Source organism: Phascolarctos cinereus, unplaced genomic scaffold, assembly GCF_003287225.1.
Source record: "Phascolarctos cinereus isolate Bilbo 61053 unplaced genomic scaffold, phaCin_HiC Scaffold_4;HRSCAF=312, whole genome shotgun sequence".
In the NCBI taxonomy this organism is placed as follows: domain Eukaryota; kingdom Metazoa; phylum Chordata; class Mammalia; order Diprotodontia; family Phascolarctidae; genus Phascolarctos; species Phascolarctos cinereus.
The window spans coordinates 88,844,440-88,870,291 of NW_027555847.1; the positions used below are offsets into that span (position 1 = coordinate 88,844,440).

At 35.2% G+C, this 25,852-nt stretch overlaps 1 protein-coding gene across 1 annotated transcript in view; it reads left to right on the plus strand.

The window, feature by feature from the left end:
- The window catches only part of PRKAR2A (protein kinase cAMP-dependent type II regulatory subunit alpha), a 134,658-nt gene that overhangs the window by 82,794 nt on the left and 26,012 nt on the right, over positions 1–25,852 (plus strand). The window contains exons 5-8 of the mRNA XM_020998986.2: positions 4,793–4,899; positions 16,362–16,515; positions 21,797–21,898; positions 24,398–24,472. Of these exons, the coding sequence (XP_020854645.1) occupies positions 4,793–4,899; positions 16,362–16,515; positions 21,797–21,898; positions 24,398–24,472 (438 nt within the window). The remainder of the gene's footprint in view (positions 1–4,792; positions 4,900–16,361; positions 16,516–21,796; positions 21,899–24,397; positions 24,473–25,852) is intronic.

Here is a 25,852-nt window from a genome sequence, read left to right on the forward strand (position 1 = left end):
AAAATTCCACATGTGGTGCTTACTACCTATATGTGGTCAAGGGGCATTCAGCCTCCCTGGACCTTCATTTCCTCATCTGTTAAACAAGGAGTTTGCACTAGATGATCCCCATAGTTCTTTCAAACACTAGATCTGTCATCTATGATCTTCTTATGGTTACTTTATGAAACAATTCAGAATTGTTTTCATGTTTTTCACAGAATATAGAATTTTTCTTTCATCATTTAATGTGGACGTTGCTTAGTACTTCTGTTATATCCCCTGTAGCCTACCTTCTTCCTATAAATAACCAATCAAATTGAATACCACTTGAAAATCATTTGATTGGTCAAATTTGCAAGTAAACAGTCAGCTGATATATTAACCAAAATCTTAGAAAGAATAGGGTGTTATATCTTGTTTCTACTCTATACTAGATAGCAAGTCATGAGACAGTAAAGGGTTTAGTCCCTGAAAAGTGGCACTTCTAAAGGATAGGCTCTTCTTCTGAAGTCTGACAATACAAATAAAAGATAGCTTCTCTGCTTATCACCTGTAGATGCATCCCCATTCTGTAAACAGACCTGTTTGGGTTCCATTTTTTCTGTAAATCCTAGTGCCTTGGTGGTAGGGTACTTGAATGAATTCTTTTTTTGATTTTCTACTAAATTTTAAGTTCCTTGAGGATAAGAACTATGTCTTAATTATTTTTTGAATCTCCTCCATAGGCAGGATTTGGATTAGTAGGATTAGTCTTTGTATTAGCAGTACAAGAATGGATTTTAGGCAGTTTCAATCAGTCTTAGAAAAAATGTTTTGAGAGTTTTTGAAGAGGAGTAGGTGTGGAAAAAATTGGCCTCACTTCTTAGCTCCATTTTGTATGATTCTTAAATGTAAAAAATAGCCATAACAACTTGGAATATTTCATCAGAAGTGTCAAGGTGTATTCAAAAATGTATATCTGTAGTATTCTTTATTAAGTTATCATCTTAAACATTGCAATAGCTAATTTCTCTTTGGCTAATGTGCCATATGTAATCAGTGCATAATAAAATTTTGCAAAACGAATAAGAAAAAAATAAAATGAATAAGAAAATTGATGCTTAGAAAGATTTAAGTAACTTACCTCTATGGTCATGTATCTAGCAGAGATTTAAAGCAAGATATTCCTACTCCACATCCTGAACTCTTTCTTCTTTATCAAGCTAAATTCCAGTAAATCAACGGATAGATGAATGAGTAGTTTTCATAGCTTTGATCTGTTTCAGAGCTGCCATGAGACCTAACTCTGGGACTCATTACAAGGCACCCTCTGGTAGGATTGGTGAAGCAGAGATACTTCCCTATAATGTGTAAGCTGTTCAGTCCTTGCTCTATCACTATGTCCTAGAAAATCTGCTGAGCCAGGGTCAAAAATTATCCATGCATTACCCATAGGGAATGCAACTGGAAAGAGGATCCCCATTGAAATCCAGACCATTAGATATGGAGTTCATAGTACTTACCTAGAATCCTCTTAGTCACTAGAGGGCTATATTGGAACATATATATAATTTTTACCCCTAACCATTGGGCATAAATAAGACCATGTCTCTCTTCTCATATAAGTAAAGGACATTAAACATGATTTGTGAAATTATATTTCACAGCCTTGAAATTAGCAGAGCATTAGAAAGTAACAAAGAACTTCCGGGCACAAAGAAGTCAAATGTTTTGGTTTAGAGTAAAAATTAATAGCTAAAAGGCTCTTACTCTTGCCAGATATAGTTATATGCCAAAGGCTAAGCAGTGCATATAATGGAAGAACAAATTCTTCTTTTATGTGACATTTAATATCTACTGCTTTCTTCTAAGATCATGGAATAGAAAAAAAATTTCTGCAAAACCAATTAGCATTCAAATACCTTAATTTTGGAAACTTATAATTTTGCTTTCATGTTTAAAATAATAATTCTATATTTTGGATAAAAGGTTAGTCACTATTTGGATCCTCTGAATGTCTGAGGTGCTTTGATAATGTGGAAATATGAGGATTATAGTTAGATTTATAGTTAGACATAATATCAGTGAAGTAACTTTATGTAGTAACCACCCTACTGGGTTCCCCATACTGACACATTTTTAAAAAATCCATAAGAAAGTATATGTCTTAAATTTAAAGGTCATTTTTATCATGTAACAAAGATTATGATTTATATGACATCTTAAAGACTACTTTCAGTTTGGTATTCTGTGCCAGCCCTATGTGGAAGGAAAAGTTAAAGTGAGAAAAAGACCTTGTAAAATTGTATCATTATCTCCAGTTATAATAGTGCCTACTAAATACTATTATTCATAGTATAAATTAGTATACAGTGTAATCAGTAGTTAATGCATTACATTTATTTCAACGCTGGGTTCTGGCTTTCATGAATTTCAGTTTAATGTCACTCCAAAGTAAGCGAAGTATTTGAAAGCATGTAGAATAGATAGTTACAGATGAATGATCATAAGAGAATAATTATTGTAGAAAGAGAATTCACATTGTCATGAATTTCCAAAATAGAGAATAATCAATAAATATTAAATGTTTCTTAGATAGAAGCCTGGATCCAGGAGCAACATATCTTTGTATATATGCATAGGAGCTGGATTTTCAAGTCACTTATACAATATTTTTATTTACAAAAAAAGTCTTTCAAAAATAATTATCTTCTGCAAGAGACAGAAAGGAGATTGTTGTATACTTGTAGCCAGCCTAGAGGTATTGCAAAGAAGAGATAGTAATTTTTTCAGCCTTTCAGTAAGCTTATGCAGATATGGGAGCAAAAGACCTGATATGAGGGTATATCTGTAATGGGAGGTAGGTCATGGTGTAGAAAGAGCAACAAAAGTGTACCATTAAAGAACATTCCTGGAGTTGGAGGGAGGGGGGTTGTGTTATCCTATTATGAGAGATGGGTCTCATAAAGGATTTTGTCTGGAAAGGAGTAGACATCATAAAAGAATACCTTCTGTCAGCAAGGGTCCCCTCAGGTCACCAGCCCCCAGAGTGACAAAGGGGATATAGATACAGAGAGAAGATATACTGACCTTAGGAGGGGTGAATGGTAATAAAGACAAAAAAAGTATTGGACCAGACCTTGTGATTTGGGATGCATAGTAACTCCCACCATTTCACTCCTTCCTTCATGAATTGATATTTCTAGGCATGATGCCCAGCAGAAGACCCCCACCAAAAGCAAATGAATAAAAGAAAGAAACCAGGGGAGAGGATGGTGGGGTAAGATGGGATGAAATGGCCTAATATAGAACAAAAATAAAAGAAGGATTTCCAGTTTGACCCTCCAGAAGCACTACTTCATCAGGGACAGAGAAAGAATAAAGAAGACATGTGAATAGCTTATGAATGGAAGCATCAATTTCAGAATAAACTAGGCAGAGATAGAAATAAGGAGGAGGTCAAATTAAATGAATCTTTCTTAAAGCATGCTGCAAAAGAAGGTGGATTTTTTTGATGAAAATTTACACACACACACACACATATTATATAGGAAAACATTTTTTAACTTTTGGTGTTTGTTTTTTTTTTAATTTTGAGTTCCAAATTCTCTCTCCACCCTCCTTCCTGATAGGGCAAGCAATTAGATGCAGATTATATAAGTGAAGTCACTACTAAAGAATATTTATTAAGCTAACAGGTTGGATGGGGAGGATTTTGACCCACATTCTTACTTAAGCAGGGAAAGGAAAGGATCAGAGAGAGGCAAGGAACTAGAGAAATAAAATGAAAGAAATGAGGGAGTTAAGTAAATTCAAGAAGTTTGGAATAGATCAGATAAACAGAAATGATAAGAATAGACTAGCATCAAATTAGTATTACCAAAACTAATCACTGGCATGATGATGTCTTAGTAGAGAAAGGCAATTTTAAAAAATCATGAAAGAAACAAATGGTGACCACAAACTAAATAACCGTTAACTTTACATGTGAATGAATTAAGTAATCTAATAAAATGAAAGAAAATAAGAGGATAGGAACACTAAACCCAAAAATTTGCTATGTGCAAGAAACAAATTTTAAAATAGATTCAGAATGAAAAGTGATAATAATAGGGATACAGATTGGACCTTTGGTCTCATTAGTATTGGAAACTCCTAAGTGATGAAATGCCCTCTCCAATGAAGGTTATACCTTCTCTACAATAGTCTTAGAGATGCCTAGAATAATGGATCAAATTCACATAGAAATGGGGCCACTAAACCATATATAAGAATCCCTGGGGGCAGCATATTGACTTAGAAAATCACATATTAGAATTATATATGTTCTGTTGTATTGTTTTTTATTTTCCAATTGCATTTTAATTTGCTCCAGGACCACTACTTCTGGCCTGGAACACAGAGAGAAATTAAATGATTTACCTATGGTCACACAGACATTACACGTCAGAGGCAGATTTTGAACCCAAGTCTTCTAACTTCAAGCCTGGTTCTCTCTCTGTCTCTCTTATGTCCCTCTCCCTTTCACATAATACTATCTCAGAAGTCATTTGCAGACTTACTCCTAATATGTGGTACACAGGCATTCCAATAGCTGATTGTAGTGTACTACCAATTTATGAGATACAAATAGCCTCAAATTTCTTTTGGGTAATAGAAAAATACATGGTTTAGAGTCCACTGTAAAATGGCAAGAAGAAAAGATATTTTTAGTGCAACTACTGGAGATATCTCCAGATAGCTCCTGATTCGACTACAAGTTATTTCTCCTTCTCTCTTAATCCTTATCATCATCAACAGATGTTATCTTTGTTCTTTGTTTATGTTGTAGGAGCAGTTGTCTGAGGTCCTTGACGCCATGTTTGAGAGGACTGTGGTGTCTGAAGAACACGTCATTGACCAAGGGGATGATGGTGATAACTTTTATGTCATCGAACGGTAGGAAATTGAGCCTTGCGGGTTGTATAGTAATAAGATCCTTTATTCAAAGTACTTAGAGTGTCAGGGCAGCCAGGTGGCACAGTGAATAGAGCTCTGGCCTTGGAGTCAGGAGGACCTGAGTTCAAATCCAGCTTCAGACACAACACTTACTAGCTGTGTGACCCTGGGCAAGTCACTTAACCCCAGTTGCCTTGCCAAAAAGGAAAAAAAAATGCTTAGACTGATTGTGACCATGGAATAGCTCCCCAAGATATCTTCCAACAAAATATGCCATGCACCTCTTCCGGGAGCTCTCAGAACCCAAGGGATCAAAGGTGTTACTCTTTTCACACCAAAACTTTGAGATGATATCCTGGCTCCATTGTCCTTTGTTGCTTTTTGTCTCTGTTGTAGTAAACCACTTAGAACCTCAAATCTCTTTTAGTAAAATAGAGGAATTAAGTAAATACAAGTGACTTAAGTCAGCTACAGGTATCCTTTTGTGACACATAATGACCTGGCATAGGCACAGCTTCAGCTGAGTCCTAAAGATGACATTTGCAGTTCTACCCTTTTTAAAAAAAACAGTGTTAGGTAGACTAAACTTTCTTGAGGATATCAGGACCTTTCTGATAGCTCCAGCTATGACCCCTTAGTTCTAGGTCAGAACTGTGTTTTCTATAGTGACCTCAAACCTTCCCCCTCCCCACAGCTAGCTGACCTAGTCTTATGGATTCTAGAATCTTCAGAACTTAAATGATATCCAAACCACCACCACCACCACCACCACCCCAAACCTAACTCAAGTTCAACAAGACTTCTTTCCTCAGTCTCTCTAGACATGACCCCAAGTTATTTCCAGTTCTGTTTTCATCATCATCATCACAAAAAACTCATAATATATTAATGAAACATTGGACCCATCACCCTAAGGAATCTATAGAAAGATTAATACTCTCTCATCAGAACACTTGATGAATAGGTTAAAAACTTACAAAAATACTTTTGGCATAAACAGACATTACGTCACTGAGCAATAGCAGAATCCAGTAAAAACTACACACCATTGGATTTGTCTAAAGTAACTTAAATTGGTTTACTAGGAAATGGTGATGATCCAGGAACGGAACCCAAAGGTCCTCTGGGCAGTGTCTCCATGAACTTAGCCGACAATATGTTAACCAAGAAGTGTCAAAGAAGTGCTAAGTAATATAAATTTATTTATGAAAGCAGATAGGTTTATGATAGCAATTTAGGGCCAGGTCATTGCCACTAGAAATTACAGAAGGTTATCTTTTTGGAGTTTAGATTTAATTATCAGTGAAGGTTATGCAAGGACATGATAAGTATTGTGCAACACAATACTACAGGCTATAAAATAAAATACATACTGAATAAAAGACATGACCTGGTGACTAGAATTATACATCAGAAGCTTTCATGGACTGACTGACACATGACAAATTCTTGTACAATAATACAATCTCAAAATGTCCTAGACATGTCAACTGATAAACTGTACCACACTATTATTTGAAATTGAAGTATTGCCCATGATTACCTAGACTTTACATTGGTATATAAAACTTAAGAACATTGTAATAAATGTTGCCATACATAGTCATAGTGTCCAAGCTACATGGGATGAAAAGCTGTTGAAATATAAAAGATGTAGCAGAATACCAAGTGATAGAATGAGATATATTTCATCACCATCATTTTGTCTGCTATTCTAGTTATACTGAGGGTGCTTTCTATAGGCATATAGCAGATGAACTTTTGTTTTTCCATGTCTATAGAAAAGCAATTATTTTACCCACCAGCACGTAATTGTAAAAATTTAAATATAAACATATAAGTAACAGAATGGTTAACTGTGTCAGGACCATTTCTTTCTTACTCTGTTAAACAAAATGAGGTAATTTTTCTATTGCATGACATATAGTAGGTGTTGACTTAGAGCAGTAGTAGAAAACTTGAATGCTATATTACTTAATTAAAGGCAAAAAAAAGTAACAGGAGAGAAATCCAGAAAACAAAAACATAATTCTAGATGCCCTTCATTAGCAACTGAAAGCAGAATTCAAAATGAATACAAAGAATCGAAGTAACACAGAGAACAAAATAAACAATTCGGTCGGAAACTTTCTTATAAAGGTATGAGTTCTGAAGGTACTTTTATTGAGTCTATAGACAATGAACTTGCATTCTAATGCTTTTATTCAGTTATTAAAAAGTAGTTATTTTTATTTGCCTGTATAATAGTTCACAGAGCGTTAGATGTTAAAGAATAATAGGATAGGGCCTTTTCCCAGGGCCTTTTCTATCTGAAGTCTATTGAAAAAAAAGATTAGAAAAATGTGGTGGTGGTGCTAGTGGTGTTGACGGTGATGGTGGTGACGACCACCAGCATCACCTCCTCAAACCCGAAACTGTCTTCCACATGGTAGCAGGGTAACAACAAAATAAGAAAATGCCAGCCAGTGCAACTTACAGTGCAAATTTTGCGTGTGCTCTGAGATCCCTATAGTATCTCTGAAGACCTGGTAGGAACATTGAAATGTGGGTCAGTTGGATTCTAGCAATATCATTCATTTGTTCAGCACCCCAATCAGTGTAATATAATTGCTCCTGTGAATTTAGGAAATAGATTGTATCGTATGGTTTCAAACTGGCTCTACTCAGAACCATCATGGTCAACTTGACACACAAGGCAACAGAGTGAGTACCATTCCGTCATGTTCTAGTACCAAGCTGCACTGGAACAAATGAAAAGTCCCAATACTTTACCTGCTGAAAATGCTTCAGCATAGGTAATGCTTATTAAGGAGGGTAAACTTAACATGAAATGGACTGAAGATATAAATGTTTTTATTATTGCCCAGTACTATGTCAGTGAGTCAGTCAATGAATTTTCAGATATTCAAATGTATCTGGGATCTCAGTGATAATGATTGGAATTCATCCATACCTGCCCATCCATCCTGCGGGATTCATACATGTTCTCAAAATTTGCCATTCAACATATCGGAGGCCTCCTTCCTTTTCTCCTGACATCATGAGTGTACCAGTGGATCACTTTGGCCATCCATGGTACAGTTATTTGATTAACTCTCTTAATCTTGTTCTTCTTTGGAGTTCCTCATTGGTTATATGGTGCAGCCTGCTCACATCCACTGTGTCTTTCCATTGCCCTCTGTGTGATACACACCCTTAATTCTTAAGAGGGAAGGATTTTCTAAGTCTTGCTGCCACCATGCAGCAACACCAGTAAAATGTTTGTATTCAAAAGACAAGCTTTTGCTCTCATGTAAAGTTTGGCGTCAGTAAAAGTGTTTTTCAGTTGCCTGAAAGCAATCCAGGCCACTCTCTTTTCCACCTTAATCCAAGATCATTGTTAGTCTCTATTGTCTGTTCCATATATCAATCAGTCAGCAAGTATTTATTAAGTACCTTCTGTGTGCTTACTGTAATAATGAAATGTTTGGTAAAAACAAACAATGGCAATCCCTCTAATGACTTCGAAAAGGAGAGAGATGGAATTTTACAAATGCCCTTTTTGAATTTGGCTCCAATGTTATAACAGAACAGTAATTTTAAAAAACTGGTATCTTCTATAACCATCATGAACAAATGTGTTTCCCACTATATCTGACAAGAGTGTAGAAATGTTTCAGGACCTGCACACAGCACATTATGATACCTCCATTACCACAGGAGGACTAGAGGAAGAATGGTGGTGCTATCTAGGAATATTCCTGAGGAGAGGTGTCAAATCCCGTAATGGCAGAAGTGGCTTGAAGAAATTATTGAAGACCTGCAAAAAAAGACATTGTAAGATTACATTTATGTCTCTCAGTATGTGCAATAGAAAACTTGAACTCCATCCATATTGCCTGATTAAAGACAAGGAAAAATAAACATGGAGTGGCATCGGGAAAACAAAGTGTATCAGAAATTCTTGATAGAATGAAAACAACAATTGAAAGAGGAAAACAACAATTGAAAGAGAAAATCAAAAGGCTAAGGTGTGATACAATAAATCTGAGTAACACAGAGAAGAAAATTGACAATTTGGCTCAATCAAAAACTATATTAATGAGTCTTGAGAAGCAGAGAGTAAAGGAGAGAGAATCTTTTCTGGCCATAAAGAAATCCACCACAGTGAAAGCATAGGTTGGATCGAATGTGAAACAAAGTTTGTGAACCATTAATATGAGGAATGATAGTTGCTAAAACTCTAGTTTGTCAGCAAATCTGGACAGCAGTGGGTTCAAGTAAGAACCATAATTACTGGTTCAGAAGCACAAAGCACTCTACCAGATTCTTTTTTTGGATAAAAGCCTGATCTGTTTCATGAAGAAGACTTCATATATTTTTATTAGTATAAGATGAGAACAGCAACAAACCCTCTAAATATAGGCTAATTACATGTTTATGTACTTTATATAAAGAATTCACAGTATATCACTTTAAAAATCTATAAATACCTTCAAGAAAATAATGTGTCAGCTGAAGAATAAAAAAATGTTTGGGGCAGCCAGGTGGTGCAGTGGATAGAATACTGACCCTGGAGTCAGGAGGACCTGAGTTCAAATCCAGTCTCACACACATAATACTCACAAGCTAAGCGAGTCATTTAACCCCAATTCCCTCACCAAAAAAAAAAAAAAGAAAAAAGAAAAAGTTTGCCAGGAAATCCCAAAAGCATGAAAAACAATTCATTATCAACTCAGTGATAATTAAGAGAAGGCTTCTGAAAGCAACATAACATTTACATCACCTTTACTAATTATTAAAAAGTCTTTAACTCTGTTTTGCCTTTATGGCTTAGTATTATACTGCCAACATAGAAAATAGATCCTAGCATAATGAGAACATTAGGTTATTTGATGGCTGCATAGAAAACTTGTTTGTTTTTTTTAATTATACACCACCAACACAGTAAAGTCAAGAACAGTTGCTATAAAATGTATCACAAGCTGGATATGGTTTTGCCTAGTTATAAATGCGTCATCGTTCCTGAATAAAATTGACAATATCATTCAAGTCAAAGAGAGAATTATAACAGAACATCTTATTAGTCATTTGATGTACATGAATGACATTTATATGACTTTACTGAAAAGGACATTAAACCACTACTTCATCTTATGGAGACTTTTCCCAACAATATAAAAATATCCCTCCAGTAAGCATAAATTTCTTCATGTGCATCAAGGAAGAAAAGAAGCTAATGTTTTCGAGCTTGGATCTGGAGACCATATTGAACCAAAGGATGAAGGTGATGCTTAGAAATATCTTGGTCGTCTTCTCCAGGTGCTATACGCTATAAGAATAGGCTATCAAGGATAAGACTGAGAGTGTAGCAAGAGGCTTAACTGGCATTCTGAAGTCAAAAGTGTTCTTAATGGGAAGAACACATTTAGAACAATTAATACTTATGCAATGCCAGTCAATATTTTTTGGCTTTGTAAAATGGATAATTGTTCTTGAAAGTGTCCAAAAATCTATACGATATTAGCAGAATGGTGCTCATCAACCCAAGACAACTATAGAAAGATTAACAACCAAAAGGAGGAAGATTGAAAGGTGTGCTAAGAGCACACTATAAACAGGTTGAAATTTTATCCAAATACTTTTGGAACATTTACTTCATAAAACAGTAGTAAAGATATATTCCCCTAGATGTGTCAGATATAACCAAAAAAGTTGATCTTCAGAGCCTATGAAATAACTGTATCGAAGAGTGCAATTTTAATGTACTCAATGAGCAACATACAGGTGAACTCAACCAACAATATGTCAACCAAAAAAGCAGCAAATAAATGGCTGAGTCATGCAGATTTGTTTGTAGAGATAGAGGGATTTATAGTAAGAATTCAGGATTATGTCATTGCCACCAGGAATTACAGGAAGGCCTTCTTGGTGAGCTCAGATTTATTCTTCAATGTAGGTTATTCAGTGAAGTGGTAGAAACTGCTTAACACATCACTGCAGGTTGCAAAAATTTTATATATGCTGTATACCTGGAAAGACAGTCAGGTGGCTAGAATCAGAAATTAGATACTAGAAGTTTATTCTCCTTTATAAACTAAAATAAGACAAATCCATGTACTATAAATAAAAACAAAATAAAAACAAATCCATGTACTATAAATAAAAATAATAAACAAAAACTATAAAATAAATCTGAGAATTCAGGAAATAAAGTGTCCTGGGGCCAGAACATTATGATAGACTAAACTAGTGCATGGATGTAACAATGATCCATAAAAGTTTAATAGCAACATTGTACAATGTCTCTAGACTACATCAAATAAAAAACTTTAAAAGTTTGGAGACCTCAGAAAAAAAAATTATGTGAAAACAGGAGAAGTACATGTTATTCCTTTCATTCTGTCTTACTGGAGATGTCCAAAGATGTTATCAGCGAGTCTACAGAAGAGGAAATTGTTTTCCAGTTCTCTAATTTTCAAAATGAATCATTTTATCCACCTGGGGAACGGTCCATAGAAAATTTATTCGTATACATATATATGTATCCATGCACTTATATGCACATATGTGTGTGTATATATATATGAATATGTATATCTATGTGAATATTAGTGAGATGATGACTCATCCTTGGACTGTTTCTAGTTAACACAATAATAAAATGACTGAGATCTAAGAACTGACTTTTATTTGCCTTCTATGGACAAAATCCACATACACTCAGCTGACTATATGTTGACAAAGAAGCACCTCACAAATGACTGAATTTTCTAGGAATTTGTTTTAAAAATTGAGTAGTTGATGATAGCAATTCAGAATAGGGCTTTTGCCACTAAAAGTTTTAGAAGGGATAACCTTAAGGAGCCTGAATTTAATGATCAGTCATATATCAATGTATATAAGGAATGGCAGAACCTGAACAACATATTACTTATAAGTTGTAAAATATAGCACATGCCAAATAACAAGAAATGACCTGATGTCTAAAATTATATGTCAGAAGCTCTCTTATCTTCCATGGTCTAACAGATGACAAATATAGTACTACATATGCAGACCTCAAAGTATCTTATAGAACTCAACCAGTAAATTTGATTGGAACTGAACCGTTATCACAGATCAGATTTCCCCAACATTGACATAGCCATAACATTGAGTCACAAAAACTTAACATCTTAAATAAATGTCACCATATCAAATACTAACAATTTCTAAGGTACATGGAACAAAAAGCTTTCAAAATAAAGATCTTGAGCAGGGGAAGTCAAAGTCATGTGAGGAAAAGAAGATAAGGTATGTACAGCATCCCTGTTGCCATGTTTGCTACAAGATTTCTACTAAGGATATTTTCAGCCATCCTACAGAAGTTGAATGTATATCCACATACTTTTATTCACCTTCAAAGAGTTTTTATTTTTATTTGTAATAGTCCATAGAACGGCCAAAAAAAAAAGAATCAATGAAATATAAAGACTTAGAGCTAGATAGCAACTTGTCCCAGGATCATTTCTTTATGAACTGTGTTGAAAGAGATGAGATAGTAATGAGATAATAATTCACATTTGTATAGTTCTTTTGGCTTTGCAAAACATTTTATATACACTCTCTCAGTCTTCCTTGTAACCCTGTGAAACAAGGAATATATTATTTTTCCCATTTTTACAGAGAAACAAATTGAGTTTCAGAGAGATTTAATGATTTGCCTACCATAACACGACTAATGTTTCAGAGATAGTATCTATCCTCTGATTATTCCCTGTAGCTATAGCTCTTGCTTTTAATTCAGTTCATCACTTTTCGTTTCAAGCCTTTTTAAAAATCAAGATCTTCCCACTTCCTCTTGTCATTCCCACTTCCTCTTATCCTTAGGTATTTCCATTCAGTCACATTTGTAAGCCTTCAGCTCCCCCTAAGGCTGAAACATTTTGGATCCTATTATGTCCTTAAAATAACTTGGCTACAGTAGATAGGAATATAATTATCTCATACCTAATTAGGAAATAGAGTTATTCATCACAAACAGTTAACGGTAATTAACTGGCAGATAGAGGAGATTTTTTATTCTGTTCAGGTACATTTCAATTTGAATGTTTTAATTTAATTATAATCTCTTAATGTTCTAAGATAGTTTTCCCCATTCTTTAACTATGTAATTTTTCCCAAACAGTAATGGGTGCTAGAAAGTTTTTAGTTAAGAACTGACAAATTGTTTTTTTTCTAATACGTCCTCTATAAGAACTCCCTGACTGCTCCATCTCACATTGTCTTTTTCCTTAGTTTTCCCCATAGAGCTGAGAACTTAACCATATCATTCTCTAATCCTTTTACAGGAATAGTTTTGTTTCAATAAGACTATGGGAATAGAGATCTAGTCTCGAAGCCTGGGCAACTCAAGTTCAAGACCAATGTCTGATACATACTGGCTGTGTGACCTTGGGCAAGTGACTTAACCTCACAATGCCCTAGGTAACTCCCTCAGACTATCAGTTGCAGAGAAGGGACTGACCTACATTGGTAGAATTCCTTTTATCTTTTTTTTTTAAGGCACTTGGGGTTCAGTGACTTGCCCATGGTCACACAGCTAGTAAGTGTCAAGTGTTTGGTCTGAGGCCAGATTTGAACTCAGGTCCTCCTGACTTCAGGGCTGGTGCTATATCCACTGCACCACCTAGCTGCCCCGCTAGTTTTTCTTATCAATGAAATCACAAGTCTGGTCACTATTCCTAATCCTTGTATTCTCTGCACCTACCACAAGCCTGAACACTCAATAAATATGTTATAAAGATGTTATATCCCTTTAGATGATAATGATAGTTAACATTTAAAGAAATTAAATTTCAAATTATCATTTTGTAAATAAGTCATGGGTATTTGTAAGTAAATACCTTGTGTAAGTAATCCTTGTGTAACTTGGGTCTTTGTGCTAGAAAAATAAACCATGAGTACTTTGCATGACAAAGGCGTATTTCCTCCATTGATAAACATGTAGTCATTTGGAAGAGACTCAAGAAAGGATTTTCAAGTCTAGCAAAAATCTCCCAAACCAAAATTATTTATAATTTTTGGAAAACAAAGTCAAACATGAAATTAATGAATATGTTCAAAAATAAACCACTGAGGCTTATAATAAGTTTGGTGGTAGCCTCCAGAATATTGAGAGAATGGTAAAATATTATCAAATAATGTATTATAAAAAATTGCCCAAGCAAACAGTTACAGTTATACATATATACATATAAACACAGTAGGGGCCTGGCATGCTGAACCCACACTTCTAAACATGGGAAATTAAAGAATGACGTTGAGCACATCAGTAGACACAGGAACCAGATGTTGTTCTGAGTCCCACTATTTCTACTTTATCCAGAGAGGTGTCTGATTATTCTTTCTCTTTTTATTCCTGTCTCTAAACGAGTTCTCTGTTTATATTAAAACAATCCTGAGGTTGCTTTTTTTTTTTGGCACTTGGGGTTAAGTGACTTGCCCAGGGTCACACAGCTAATAAGTGTCAAGTGTTTGGTCTGAGGTCAGATTTGAACTCAGGTACTCCTGACCTCAGGGCCGGTGCTTTATCCACTGCGCCACCTAGCTGCCCCAAGGTTACTTAATTTAAAAAAAAACAAAACACATCTAGTGCATATCATTGTCCAAGTCTCTTTGAAAGCCTAAATGGCTTACTTGCCTGATTTCCCTTTATCTACATGTATAATTTATTCCCTTTGAAATCTTTAGTGAATTAGTAAAAACAATTTTCCTTACAAAAACCATATCTCCTTTCTTTAGAAGGTTATACTTAAATAAGTTTTCATTGGTGATTGATGCCTTTCATTATAAATTCAAGTAGTTTGATTTGCAAGGTAAAGGTTTATAGTTTCTAGAGTCCCCATTGAATCTCTCTCTTCCATTTTAGAACCTGCATTGGTTTCCTACTGTGTCCTGGCTTTTAGACCCATAGTTTGTTTAACTTGATATTTGGTCCCTGACAACACTAACAATGGCACCTTTATGGTAGGGAACATGGAAGGTTGTTGTCATCATCATATACTTCAAATGGGACATAGATGTCTAACGTTAGGAATGTGTATTCCCTCCCACCCCTAAATCCTTGTTTTAGGTCATTTATAATCTGTGTCACCTACTCCTATGCATCCAGTTTTATTTTCCACTCCTTACTTTTCTACCCTGTTTGGTTTAATTTCAGTTCTTTTGTATTTATATTAGTATAGTCCCTGTATATATTATTCTCCTAGTTCATCTTATTTCACTCGGTATCAGTTTATATAATTCTTCTGATCTTTCTATTCTTTATTTCTTATGGAAATCCAGTGTTAAATACTTACTGTAAAATGCTTTCAGAGTTTAGTTAGATCAAAGTATGGAAATTTCAAATAGGAATTCCTGTTTTATTTTTTTTTGAAACTCTATCCAGTTCCTCGTGGGATTAGGAAAGTGACTCTGGGCTCTCAAAGGTTATTCCAGAAAAACAATCTCATTAGGTCCTACCAAGAAGGAAAGGATCATAGTTTTAAAGCTAGAAGAGATATTAGGCCATCTTGTCTAGACCGTTCATTTTGGAAATGAGGAACTTAGACTCAAAGGTTTTGTGACTTGCCCAAGGTTACAGTTAGCAAATAAAACTTTAAGCTATGAGCCTGGCAACAGTGTGGCTATGTGTCTGTTATCTGTGGACCAGCCTCAGTAAATTCAGGGAGGCTTATTATCATATTAGCCACAAGAATATAATTTTTTTTTGGCCATAGGCAATCTCAAAGATTACCTACTAGATTGTAGAAAGGTTGTACTCTGCATCAATAAATATAATTACCACATTAATGAAATTAGAGTTCCTTGAAGTACTAGAAGTACTTATTTCATTATTTTATTATGCCAAACTTAGTAGCAATCAACCAAAAAAAGCTTTTAAGTAAATAAGTGATCATAAATATAATCATAAGCTCCAAGTTATGTGCATATTGATCTTGAACAGAATAATAAATAATAAAATTTTGCTTCTGTATCTCCTTTTTATTTCCTTTGACATCATTTTTTTCTGGTTGTCATCAGTGTCTATGTTGGTCTTATTGCATTTGTTTAGTTAAAAAGGTAAGGTAAAGTATAGGATGATAGTTGACAGGGAAGGGGGGTTTTTGTGAGGGTTCTTGTTAAGTTTTGTTTTTAGGCTAAGAGAGACTTGGGCATGCTTGTAGGCAGCAGTCAAGGAGCCAGTAGACAGAAAGAAATGGATGATGATAAAGAGAGAAGGGCTGCTGATAGGGGTCGTCCTCTAGAGAAAGTGGCAGGGGATAGTGTAAAGTATAGAAAGAGATGAATAGTTCCTAGTTCAGCTAAAGTAATTTTTAAAATCTGCTAATCAGGATGTAGAGTATATACCAGCTATACATTGTACAAAAAATTCATAAATAGGTTTTTATTGAAAATAATTTCATCTTATAAGCTGTGTGGCATCTTTGTTCTTCCAGAGGCTCATATGACATTCTGGTAACTAAAGATAGTCAAAGTAAACGTGTTGGCCAATATGATAATCGTGGCAGTTTTGGAGAACTCGCCTTGATGTACAACACTCCCAGAGCTGCTACCATAGTTGCCACAACAGAAGGTTCATTGTGGGGTCTGGTAAGTAGAGGGAAATGCTTTCATTTACCTGTCTTATCCTATAGTTTCCTGTACCTCCTGTTCTCTGTCTTTGTCCTCTTTCCTGTCACCATTTATTGTTGTTGGTCGTCTGTTCCCCTGGGCATGAGGGCATCATATTTTTGGGCAGATACGTTCTCCTACTTCCCCAAAGTGGTTTGGCTATAAACCATAATAAGCATTTACCTGTCCTCACTTTGTTAGTTTACTGAAGTATACACCTTTTTTTCCTATTCATGTTTTTGTTGAACAAGAAGAGAGAGGATAATAACATTAATCCAATAAGCTTCTAGGGAGATTACTGATAACTCATACATTTTCAAGGATCCCAGCATACCTCACCATGAACAAACATTCTTTCACTTCATTCTATCCATTTCCCAACACAAGTAGACTGTAAGAATTATATGGCAGTAAAAACTGATACCCACAGGATATGATACCTCCCCAGTTATGCATTTTACTTAAGATGCTAGGATTAAAATCCCTTCTGTTGAGTTTGTTGTTTTTTATTTTTTTGTTACTGATTGTTGACCATGTTTCTGGAGGTACTTTTAACTGTACCACTCCTTCCTTTTCTCTATAGACTCTCTACTACTCTGGCATGTTCTAACTTAGGTTAAAAGATACTATGACACATGATCTGTAACCAGCTAGATTTCCTTTAATTTAAATAAAAATCCTTGATGTTTTTGCAGATGAAATACCATCTTCTGTGTGTTCTTCATTATTAGTTTGGTCTACAAGGTAGAAGGGACATGTGAAAATCCCATAAATGGTCAAATAAAATCAAGTTTTTAAATGTTTAAGTCTGCCTAGCCTTTTTCTAGATTGATGCTTACTACTATCTGGTGTCATAGCTAAATCACTTAAAGCTATTGCTATTGCTTTTAGGTCACTAGAGTTTGGGAGATGTTATTGTTTATGGAAATTCTATTCTGTGTATAAAGTGAGTTGCATTTTAGTCCTCTGTTTTCTAAATCCACAAGTCTTGAAAATCTGAGGTATGGTATCATTTTATGCCATTATTTTTTCAATCTGATAGGAAGTGTTAATGTGCAGATATAAAATTAACAGGATGGATTAAAAATTTTCTAGAAATAACATAGAGAGAAATACTGGGAAATGTCTATTATACTTCATTAAGCTGAGTATTACTTCTTGAGTTGATCACTGATAATGTACTATTTCCTGAATGGATCCATGATCTCATCAATATTTGTAGTTTTTCTAGTGTTATAGATTGCAGTTCATCAGTACTTTCTCATCCTGTGCAGTTCTTATTTACCTCCTAAGTCCTCTGTAGAGGATCTGCCCAGGTCACTGGAGTCCTTTCTCTAGTCCTTTAAACATTTTGTGAGTACCATTAGATGAATTCTTTGCCCAGGGCAACCAATAAAACCAAGAAAAAGATATAATGACTACTTCTGCAGTAATGCTGGCAGAATGGCAGAAAAGGGGACTGAGGATGCTGCGAATCACAGAGTTCTTTAGTTTATCTGTAAACATGAATTAATGAAGTAACTTAGTCTTATGTATTTGAGATACTGTTATAAAGTAGGTTTAGGTAAAAGATCTGTATGTCATTAACATCTATTTATTAAACATTTACTGTTTTATGTTGTAGACTCGGTGTTCAAGAAATAGCAACAACTATTCCTCAAACATCTACGTCTAGTATACTCTGAAGGACACAAAAAAAGTATAAGACAAATGCCGGTTAAAATATAATTATAAAATAGTTTGGCAGAGAAAATAGTAACGCATGAAAAGTTAAACAATAGTAACATATTGTGTATATGTTATACATAATATGGTAAGATATTTAGTCACTATATTTATTAAGCTATTGCTACAGTTTTAGACAATAATAGAAAGTTCTATCATAAGAAACTTTAGGATTAATTGATAAATTAATTGTGCAAACAAATTGTTGCAGGAGGGAAAGACCATTTCTGACTGACCTGGTTAGGGAGAAAAGCTTTAGGAAAGAGCTAAGATTTGAGTTGGCTGTTGAAAGATGGGGTTTGGATAGGCATAGTAAGAGGAGAGAGATCATGCCATATGAAGGAAACTTTCAGGTAAGTTTTCAGAAAACACAGTAGATAAACTATTTTGGCTGGAGCCAAAAGAGTTAATGCAAAGGTAGAATAATTTAGGATAGATGATAGAAGTATTTGAATGCTTGGCGTTATAAGTTTGGACTTGATTCAGTATGCATTGGAGATGATAATAAAGGCTTTTTTGTCAGAGGAGTGGTGTGATAAAGATAGTGTTTTCAGGAAGATTAATTTGGTAGTGGCATGTTTTATGATTTGAATAAGAAATATACTGGAGGCAGGAAGAAAAATATACGTAAGCAAAGTGTGACAAAATCATGTGCCACTTAATTTTTCAAGTTATTTTTTATTTTTAACATTCTTTTCTTTTTAAGTTTTGAATTCCATATTCTTTTTCTCTCTCCTTCCCTCCCACCCCTTCCCTACCCACTGAGAAGGCAATTCACATTCATAGTTATGATTACTAGCTGTGTATTTCCCTCCATCCCATTTTCTTCTGTTTATCTTTCTCCCTGTCTTTTTATCCTGTCCTTCTTCAAAAGTCTATTCTGCCTTCCTTAATCTGTCATCCTTTTATTCTTCCCCTACCCCCTTTCATTTATCCTTTTCCCCTTCCTGTTTCCTTATTGGGTAAGTTACATTTTTGTACACAATTGACTGTGTATCCAGTCTTCCCTTTTTGAACCATTTCTGATGAGAGTGAGGTTCAAGCATTGCCCAACACCCACCCATCCCTATTATCTCCTCCACTATAAAAGCTCTTCCTTGTGCATTTCTTTTATGTGAGAAAATTTTCCCTGTTCTGCCTCTCCCTTCCCCCTTCTCCCAGTGCATCACCCTTTCATTTTTTGAGAGATCATTCCAACATGATCAACTCACCCCCATACCCTCTGTCTATGTAAACTTCTTTTAACTACCCTAATGATGATGAAGTTCTTAGAAGTTGCGTGTATTATCTTCCTATATAAGAATGTAAACAGTTTAATTTTATTGAGACCCTTATGATTACTCTTTCATGTTTACCTTTTTATGCTTCTCTTGAGTCTTATATTTGAATGTCAAATTTTCCGTTTAGCTCTGGTCTTTCCATCAGGGATGCTTAAAAATCCTGTATTTCATTAATTGTCTATTTTTTCCACTGAAGTATTATATTCAGTTTCGCTGGGTAGATGGTTCTTGGTTGTAATCCTAGCCCCTTTGCTGTCTGGAATGTCATATTTCAAGCCCTCTGCTTCTTTAACATGGAAGCTGCTAAGTTTTGTGCGATCCTGACTGTGGCTCCACAATATTCGAATTATTTCTTTTTGGCTTCTTGAAGTATTTTCTCTTTGACCTGAGAACCGTGGAATTTGGCTATAGTATTCCTTGGAATTTTCATTTGGGGATCTCTTTCAGAAGGTGATCAAGTGGGTTCTTTCAATTTCTATTTTATTCTCTGGATTTTAGATATTGGGGCAGTTCTCTAATTTCTTGAAATATGATGTCTAGGCTCATACTTTGATGATAATTTTGAGGTAGTCCTGTAATTCTTAAATTCTCTCTCCTAGATCTGTTTTTCAGGTCAGTTGTTTTTCTGATAAAGTATTTCACATTTTCTTCTATTTTTTCATTCTTTTGACTTTGTTTTATTCATGTATCATTTTAAATTCTTCATCTTTCTATGAAGGACCCCATCTTTCATTATATTTCCCAAATATATACAAGACTGATTTTCAAGTGTTTTGTAATCATCTTTTCACATTAAGCACGGATTGCAAATTCTTTAATCCTTAGCCTCTATTGTAATTTGTACTCAATACTTAGCTACCATTAACCCAAGAAGCAGGCAACTCCTCAAATGTCGATCATTTTGGGTAAATATTTCATAGATACACTGAAAAGTAAGTAGGAAAGGGAGCTTGGCATAATGGATGGAGTGCTAGAATTAGTGTCAGGAGACCTGACTTCACTTACTACCTCAGGTACACTATACCAGCTCTGCCATTATACACAAGTCACTTAATATCTCAGAGCCTCAATTTCCTAATTTGTAAAATCGGGGCAATAATAATTGGCCAACTTTATGCAGTTATTGTGAGGAAAGTGGTTTGCACACATTAAAGCACTGTTTTATAACCTAGATTAACATCTTGTCTAACAGAAAAGATAGTGTAATTCTCTCTCCAGAATTCTATTTAGGAGAAGCCTAAGGTTGACCTGGCTGCTGAATCTCAGGTTATCATGACCTTATTGCTCATGTCAGTTTTAGAAGATGTCATGGTTCTAATTTCCAGAAGTCTTTCTACCCCACAGCTTTAGGAGGAGGGAAATGTAGAACAAATAATCACCTGAGAACCCATACTTTTAATTTTTATTAACCAATCTTGTCATTAACCCTTTAATGGCTATTCTGTATACAGGTTGTATATAAAAAAGGCTCAGGCTATAGCCTCTGTAGAGGCATGCCTCCATTTTCAATATTTGACCAAGACAGACCATTCTCACCAAAACATGACTTGAGCATTCCTGATTCTGTGCCTTTGCTCGTTCTTTGCCTTTCCTGTTATCTCTCTGAATCTTATTTATTCTTCAAAACCCAGTTCAAGTCCTACTTCTTCCACAAAACCTTCCTTAACCATCATAGTCTATTAAGATTTTGTCTCTAAATTCCCATAGCACTTTGTTTGGCAGTTATAGTAGGTTGCTTTTGTATCATGTATATATTTTGGTTTCCCAATTTAATTTTAAGTCCTCCAAGGAAGCTTTGTATCCCCCTTGGCCTCTTAACATCACTCTTTGTAGGTGAACATTAATATCCTAGGGTCTAGGATATTACTCCACGTCACTTCTTCTTTCCTATATGGAAACTGGTAGCTCTTCTTTTGAAGTTCCTTCAGTTCTGTTAGAGTATTAGATAAAGAAGTTTTGGGCTGACTAATTTTGTTACTGTTTGTATTTTATTTTTTACTTATTTTACTCTAGTAATTCACAAAATTGTAATTGAGGGTATCTGGAACTACAGTATACCCTAGACAAGTTGACAGATTTTCCAGGTTTTCAGCTATGCCAGACACTTTGGCTTTTTCTGTCAGTATTTCTGCCAGGGATCACTCCATGACTAAAGCGACATTTTCATAAACATTCAGTTTACTCAATACTATTTGCAACTCAGTAGACATTAACATTTACATATAAAAGTTAGAATTTTTGTATTTTTCTTGTAGGATCGAATAACATTCAGAAGAATCATATTGAAAAACAATGCAAAGAAGAGGAAAATGTTTGAATCGTTTATTGAATCTGTGCCTCTACTGAAATCCCTAGAGGTAAGGCCTGTTTTTGAGAAAGAGACGGTTGTTTCATTTAGGGGACGTAAAGAACGCCAATTTGAGGAAGCATTCACCTACCAAAATTCTTGGTAAAGGTTATGTGGATATGTCTTAATTCCTGAGAATGTGCAGAAGCCTCTGAGGAAATATTTTTGTATCTGAGAACAGATGTAAGGTGAAACAAAATGTAATATTGGTCAAGCATTTATTAAATGCTTACTGTGTGCCAAGCACTGTGGTAAGAGCTAGGGAGTCAAATAAAGGCAAAAACACTATCCCTGCCCTCAGAAGGCTTACATTTTATTAGAGAAGAAGACATGCAAGCAACTCTGTACATAAAAGATACAGTGTAAATGAAAAGTCAGCACAAACAGTAAGTGTTGTGAAAACCTAGAGAGGAAAGAATAGCCAAGAAAAGAGGTCTGTCAGTAGCCAGCAGTGTCAAAGGTTGCCAAAAGATCAAGAGGGTGAGGTCTAGAAGGACTGAGAAATGGCCATTAGATTTCACAATGAAGAGATCATTGATGACTTCAGAGAAGCAGTTTTAATTGAATAATGAAGCTTGAAGTCAATTTACTGAAAGTTTAGAATTGTGGGAGAGGAGAGGAAGTGATGAAATGATAAAAATATCAAAACTATACATAGTCATATGAAAAAATGCTCTAAATCACTGTTGATTAGAGAAATGCAAATCAAAACAACTCGGAGCTACCACCTCACACCTATCAGAGTGGCTAACATGACAGGAAAGGAAAATGACAAATGTTGGAGGGGATGTAGGAAAATTTGTACACTAGTGTACTATTGGTAGAGTTGTGAACTGATCCAACCATTTTGGAGAGCTATTTGGAACTATGCCCAAAGGGCTATAAAACTATGTATACCCTTTGATCCAGCAATACCACTATCAGGTCACTATCCCAAAGAGATCAGAGGAAAAGGAAAAGGACCTATAGGTACAAAAATATGTATAGCAGCTCTTTTAGTGGTGGCAAAGAATTGGAAATTGAGGGGATACCAATCAATTGGAGAATGGCTGAACAAGTTGTGGTATGTGATTGTAATGGAATACAATTGTGCTGTAAGAAATGACAAGCAGTCTATATGAACTGAAGCAGAGTGAAGTGAGCAGAACCAGAAGAACATTGTGTATAGTAACAGTATGTGTGTGTGTGTGTGTGTGTGTGTGTGTGTGTGTGTGTGTGTGTGTGTGTGTATATATGTATGTATATATAATATATAGTAACAGTATATAAAATTATTACATGATGATAAACTGTGAATGACTTAGCTGTTTTCAGCAATACAGTGATCCAAGATAATTCCAAAGGACTCATGATGAAAAATGTTATCCATCTCTAGAGAAAGAACTAATGGAGTCTGAATGGAAATTGAAGCATACTTTTAAAAATTAAAATTTAAAATTTAAAAATTTATTTTTCTTAGGGGTTTTGGTGGGGAGGTGGTCTGTGTTTTCTTTCACAACATGGCTAATATGGAAATATGTTTTGCATGACTGCATGTGTATAATCTATATCAAATTGTCTGCCTTCTCATGGAGGAGGAAGAGGAAGTAAGCAAGGAGAGAATTTGGAACTCAAATTTTTGATTAAAAAAAAAAGGCTGGAAACTATTCACAAAATCATAGGTGAAACTTCCCAGATCTATTAGAACCAGGAGGCAAAGATAGAAGCCACTGATAAACTTCTTGAAAGTTCCAGAAGTGTGATAAAAATCCAGAGCTTCCACATCAAAGAAAAATTACTGTGAGTATACAAAGAAACAGACTACCAAAGAACCGTAGTCAGGATCACATGAGACCATGCAGCTTCCAATAAAAAGGAGAAATCTTACAATATTCCAAAGACAAAAGATAGAGGTTTAAAACTCACCCTGCAAAGCCTAAGTATAATTCTTGTAAATCTGGGGGGAAATATGCACCTTTAATGGCACAGAGGACTTCTGACCAAAATACCAAAGCCAAGAGTAACTTTGAAATACAAATACAAACATACAGAGAAACCCAGAAAGCTAAATTTATCTGAAAAATTGACCTCATGTATTAGTAATGAATTATTGACTACAAAAATAGTAATATACTAGAGTCCTGTTACATTCTTTTTCTCATGGTCCTTGCCATGGGACCCCCTGTTATAAAGATAAAATACCTTTATAACAGAATTCTTTTGATAGTAGAACCCTTGTCCCTTATGCCAGTGACTTCTATGGGATGAATATTGTGAATAAGTTCCATAGCACTAAGCTAAAAGAAAGTCCTTTTCCTTCTCTGTTCCTTAGGTTCCTTATATATAAAATGAAGAGGGTCAGACTGGATTTCATCTCTGATGTATTTTTCAGCTCTGAAATTTTATGTTGTTCTTTGTACCTAAATCACTTGTTGATGGTGGCATTTTAATGCTTTTGTATGTTTGATAGAGGCTTACAGTATTTTTCAGTTGAATTGTCCAATAACCAGTGGATTTTGGACTATTACAGATTTCAGAGAGAATGAAGATTGTGGATGTGATAGGTGAAAAGAACTATAAAAATGGAGAACGAATTATTGCTCAGGTAAGCATGCTTTGAATTTCCTTTCTCGTTTTAATATTAATTTTAATGGTTATTATCTAATCTGATTCTGGGATTTCATTAGATCTAGTTCGTCAGTCAGTCAACAAGAATTTATAACGTTCCCAGTACTGAGCTAGGCCCTGGGGGATGCAGAGGTGGGAAAATGGAACCATCTTTTCACTCAAGGATTTCACATCTTTTCAGGGGAGACAACATGTATATATAAGTCTATATAGAATAAATAAAAGATAAACTCAAGGTAATTAAACTCAAAGAAGTTAAGAGGGGAGGATAAGAGCAGTTGAGGCATCAAAGATGTTCTTCATGTAAAAGCTGAACTGAGTCTTGAAATAGATGAGCAATACTGTGGGCACAAGTAAAAAGAGTACATTCTGCACACGAAGAAGATGAGATCGAGTACTATATATGAGGATCAAAGAGAAGGACAATTATAGAAAGTTAAGGTTAGAAAAACAGGCTGGAGCCAGGTTGTAAAGAATTTTATAACCCAGACAGACAAGTTTATATTTTATTCTAGAGGCACTGAAGTTTGAGAAAGGGAACAGGGAACCATTGGAATTTGAATACAACCTGTTTAAGGATAATCATTTTGGGAGCTATATGAAGGATGAATTGAAATAGGAAAAGACTTCAGATAGGGATGCCAGTAGGGAAACTTGAACTAACCTGGTAACTATGTCAGTAGTGAGAAGGGGATGGATTCAAGAAATATTGTCAATATAGTAATGTCAAGATTTGTAACCGATAGAACATTTGGGGTAAATGATAGTGGTGGGTTGAGGATAATACCAAGACCTAGGAAATTGGAAGAATCATGGTACCCTCTACAGGAATAGAGACATGTGGTAGAGGGGTGGGTATACAAGGAAAGATAATTAATTTTATTTTGGACAAGGTGAATTTGAAATGTCCACTATGCAGTTGTTGATGCAGTACTGGAGCTCAGGAAAGATATGGGGTCAGGATATGTAAATCTGAGAGTTATATGTATAAAGATGATAATTCAACCTTTGAAGTTGAATTTGGTCACTTTGGGGGTTGATTTGGTCACCAAGGGACAGTATAGAGAGAAGAAGGCTAAGAGAGCCTTTGAGTATACCAATAGGGTATGTGATATGGATGATGGTCTTTCAAAGGAGACTGAGAAGCAGTGGTCAGACAGGTAGTGATTGCCTCTGTCTCTTATTTAGTTAAGAATACATCTCCTACCCATAGCTTTGAGAAATATATGTGGCAAGTGAAAGATGAAATGACTAAAGAAACAAAGGTTTGATCTTCCAGCTGTTTCAGTTTATTAGGTAGTACATGCCAATTGCCTAACAAATTGGGACCAGACCCCTTCCTTGGGGTTAGACCCTG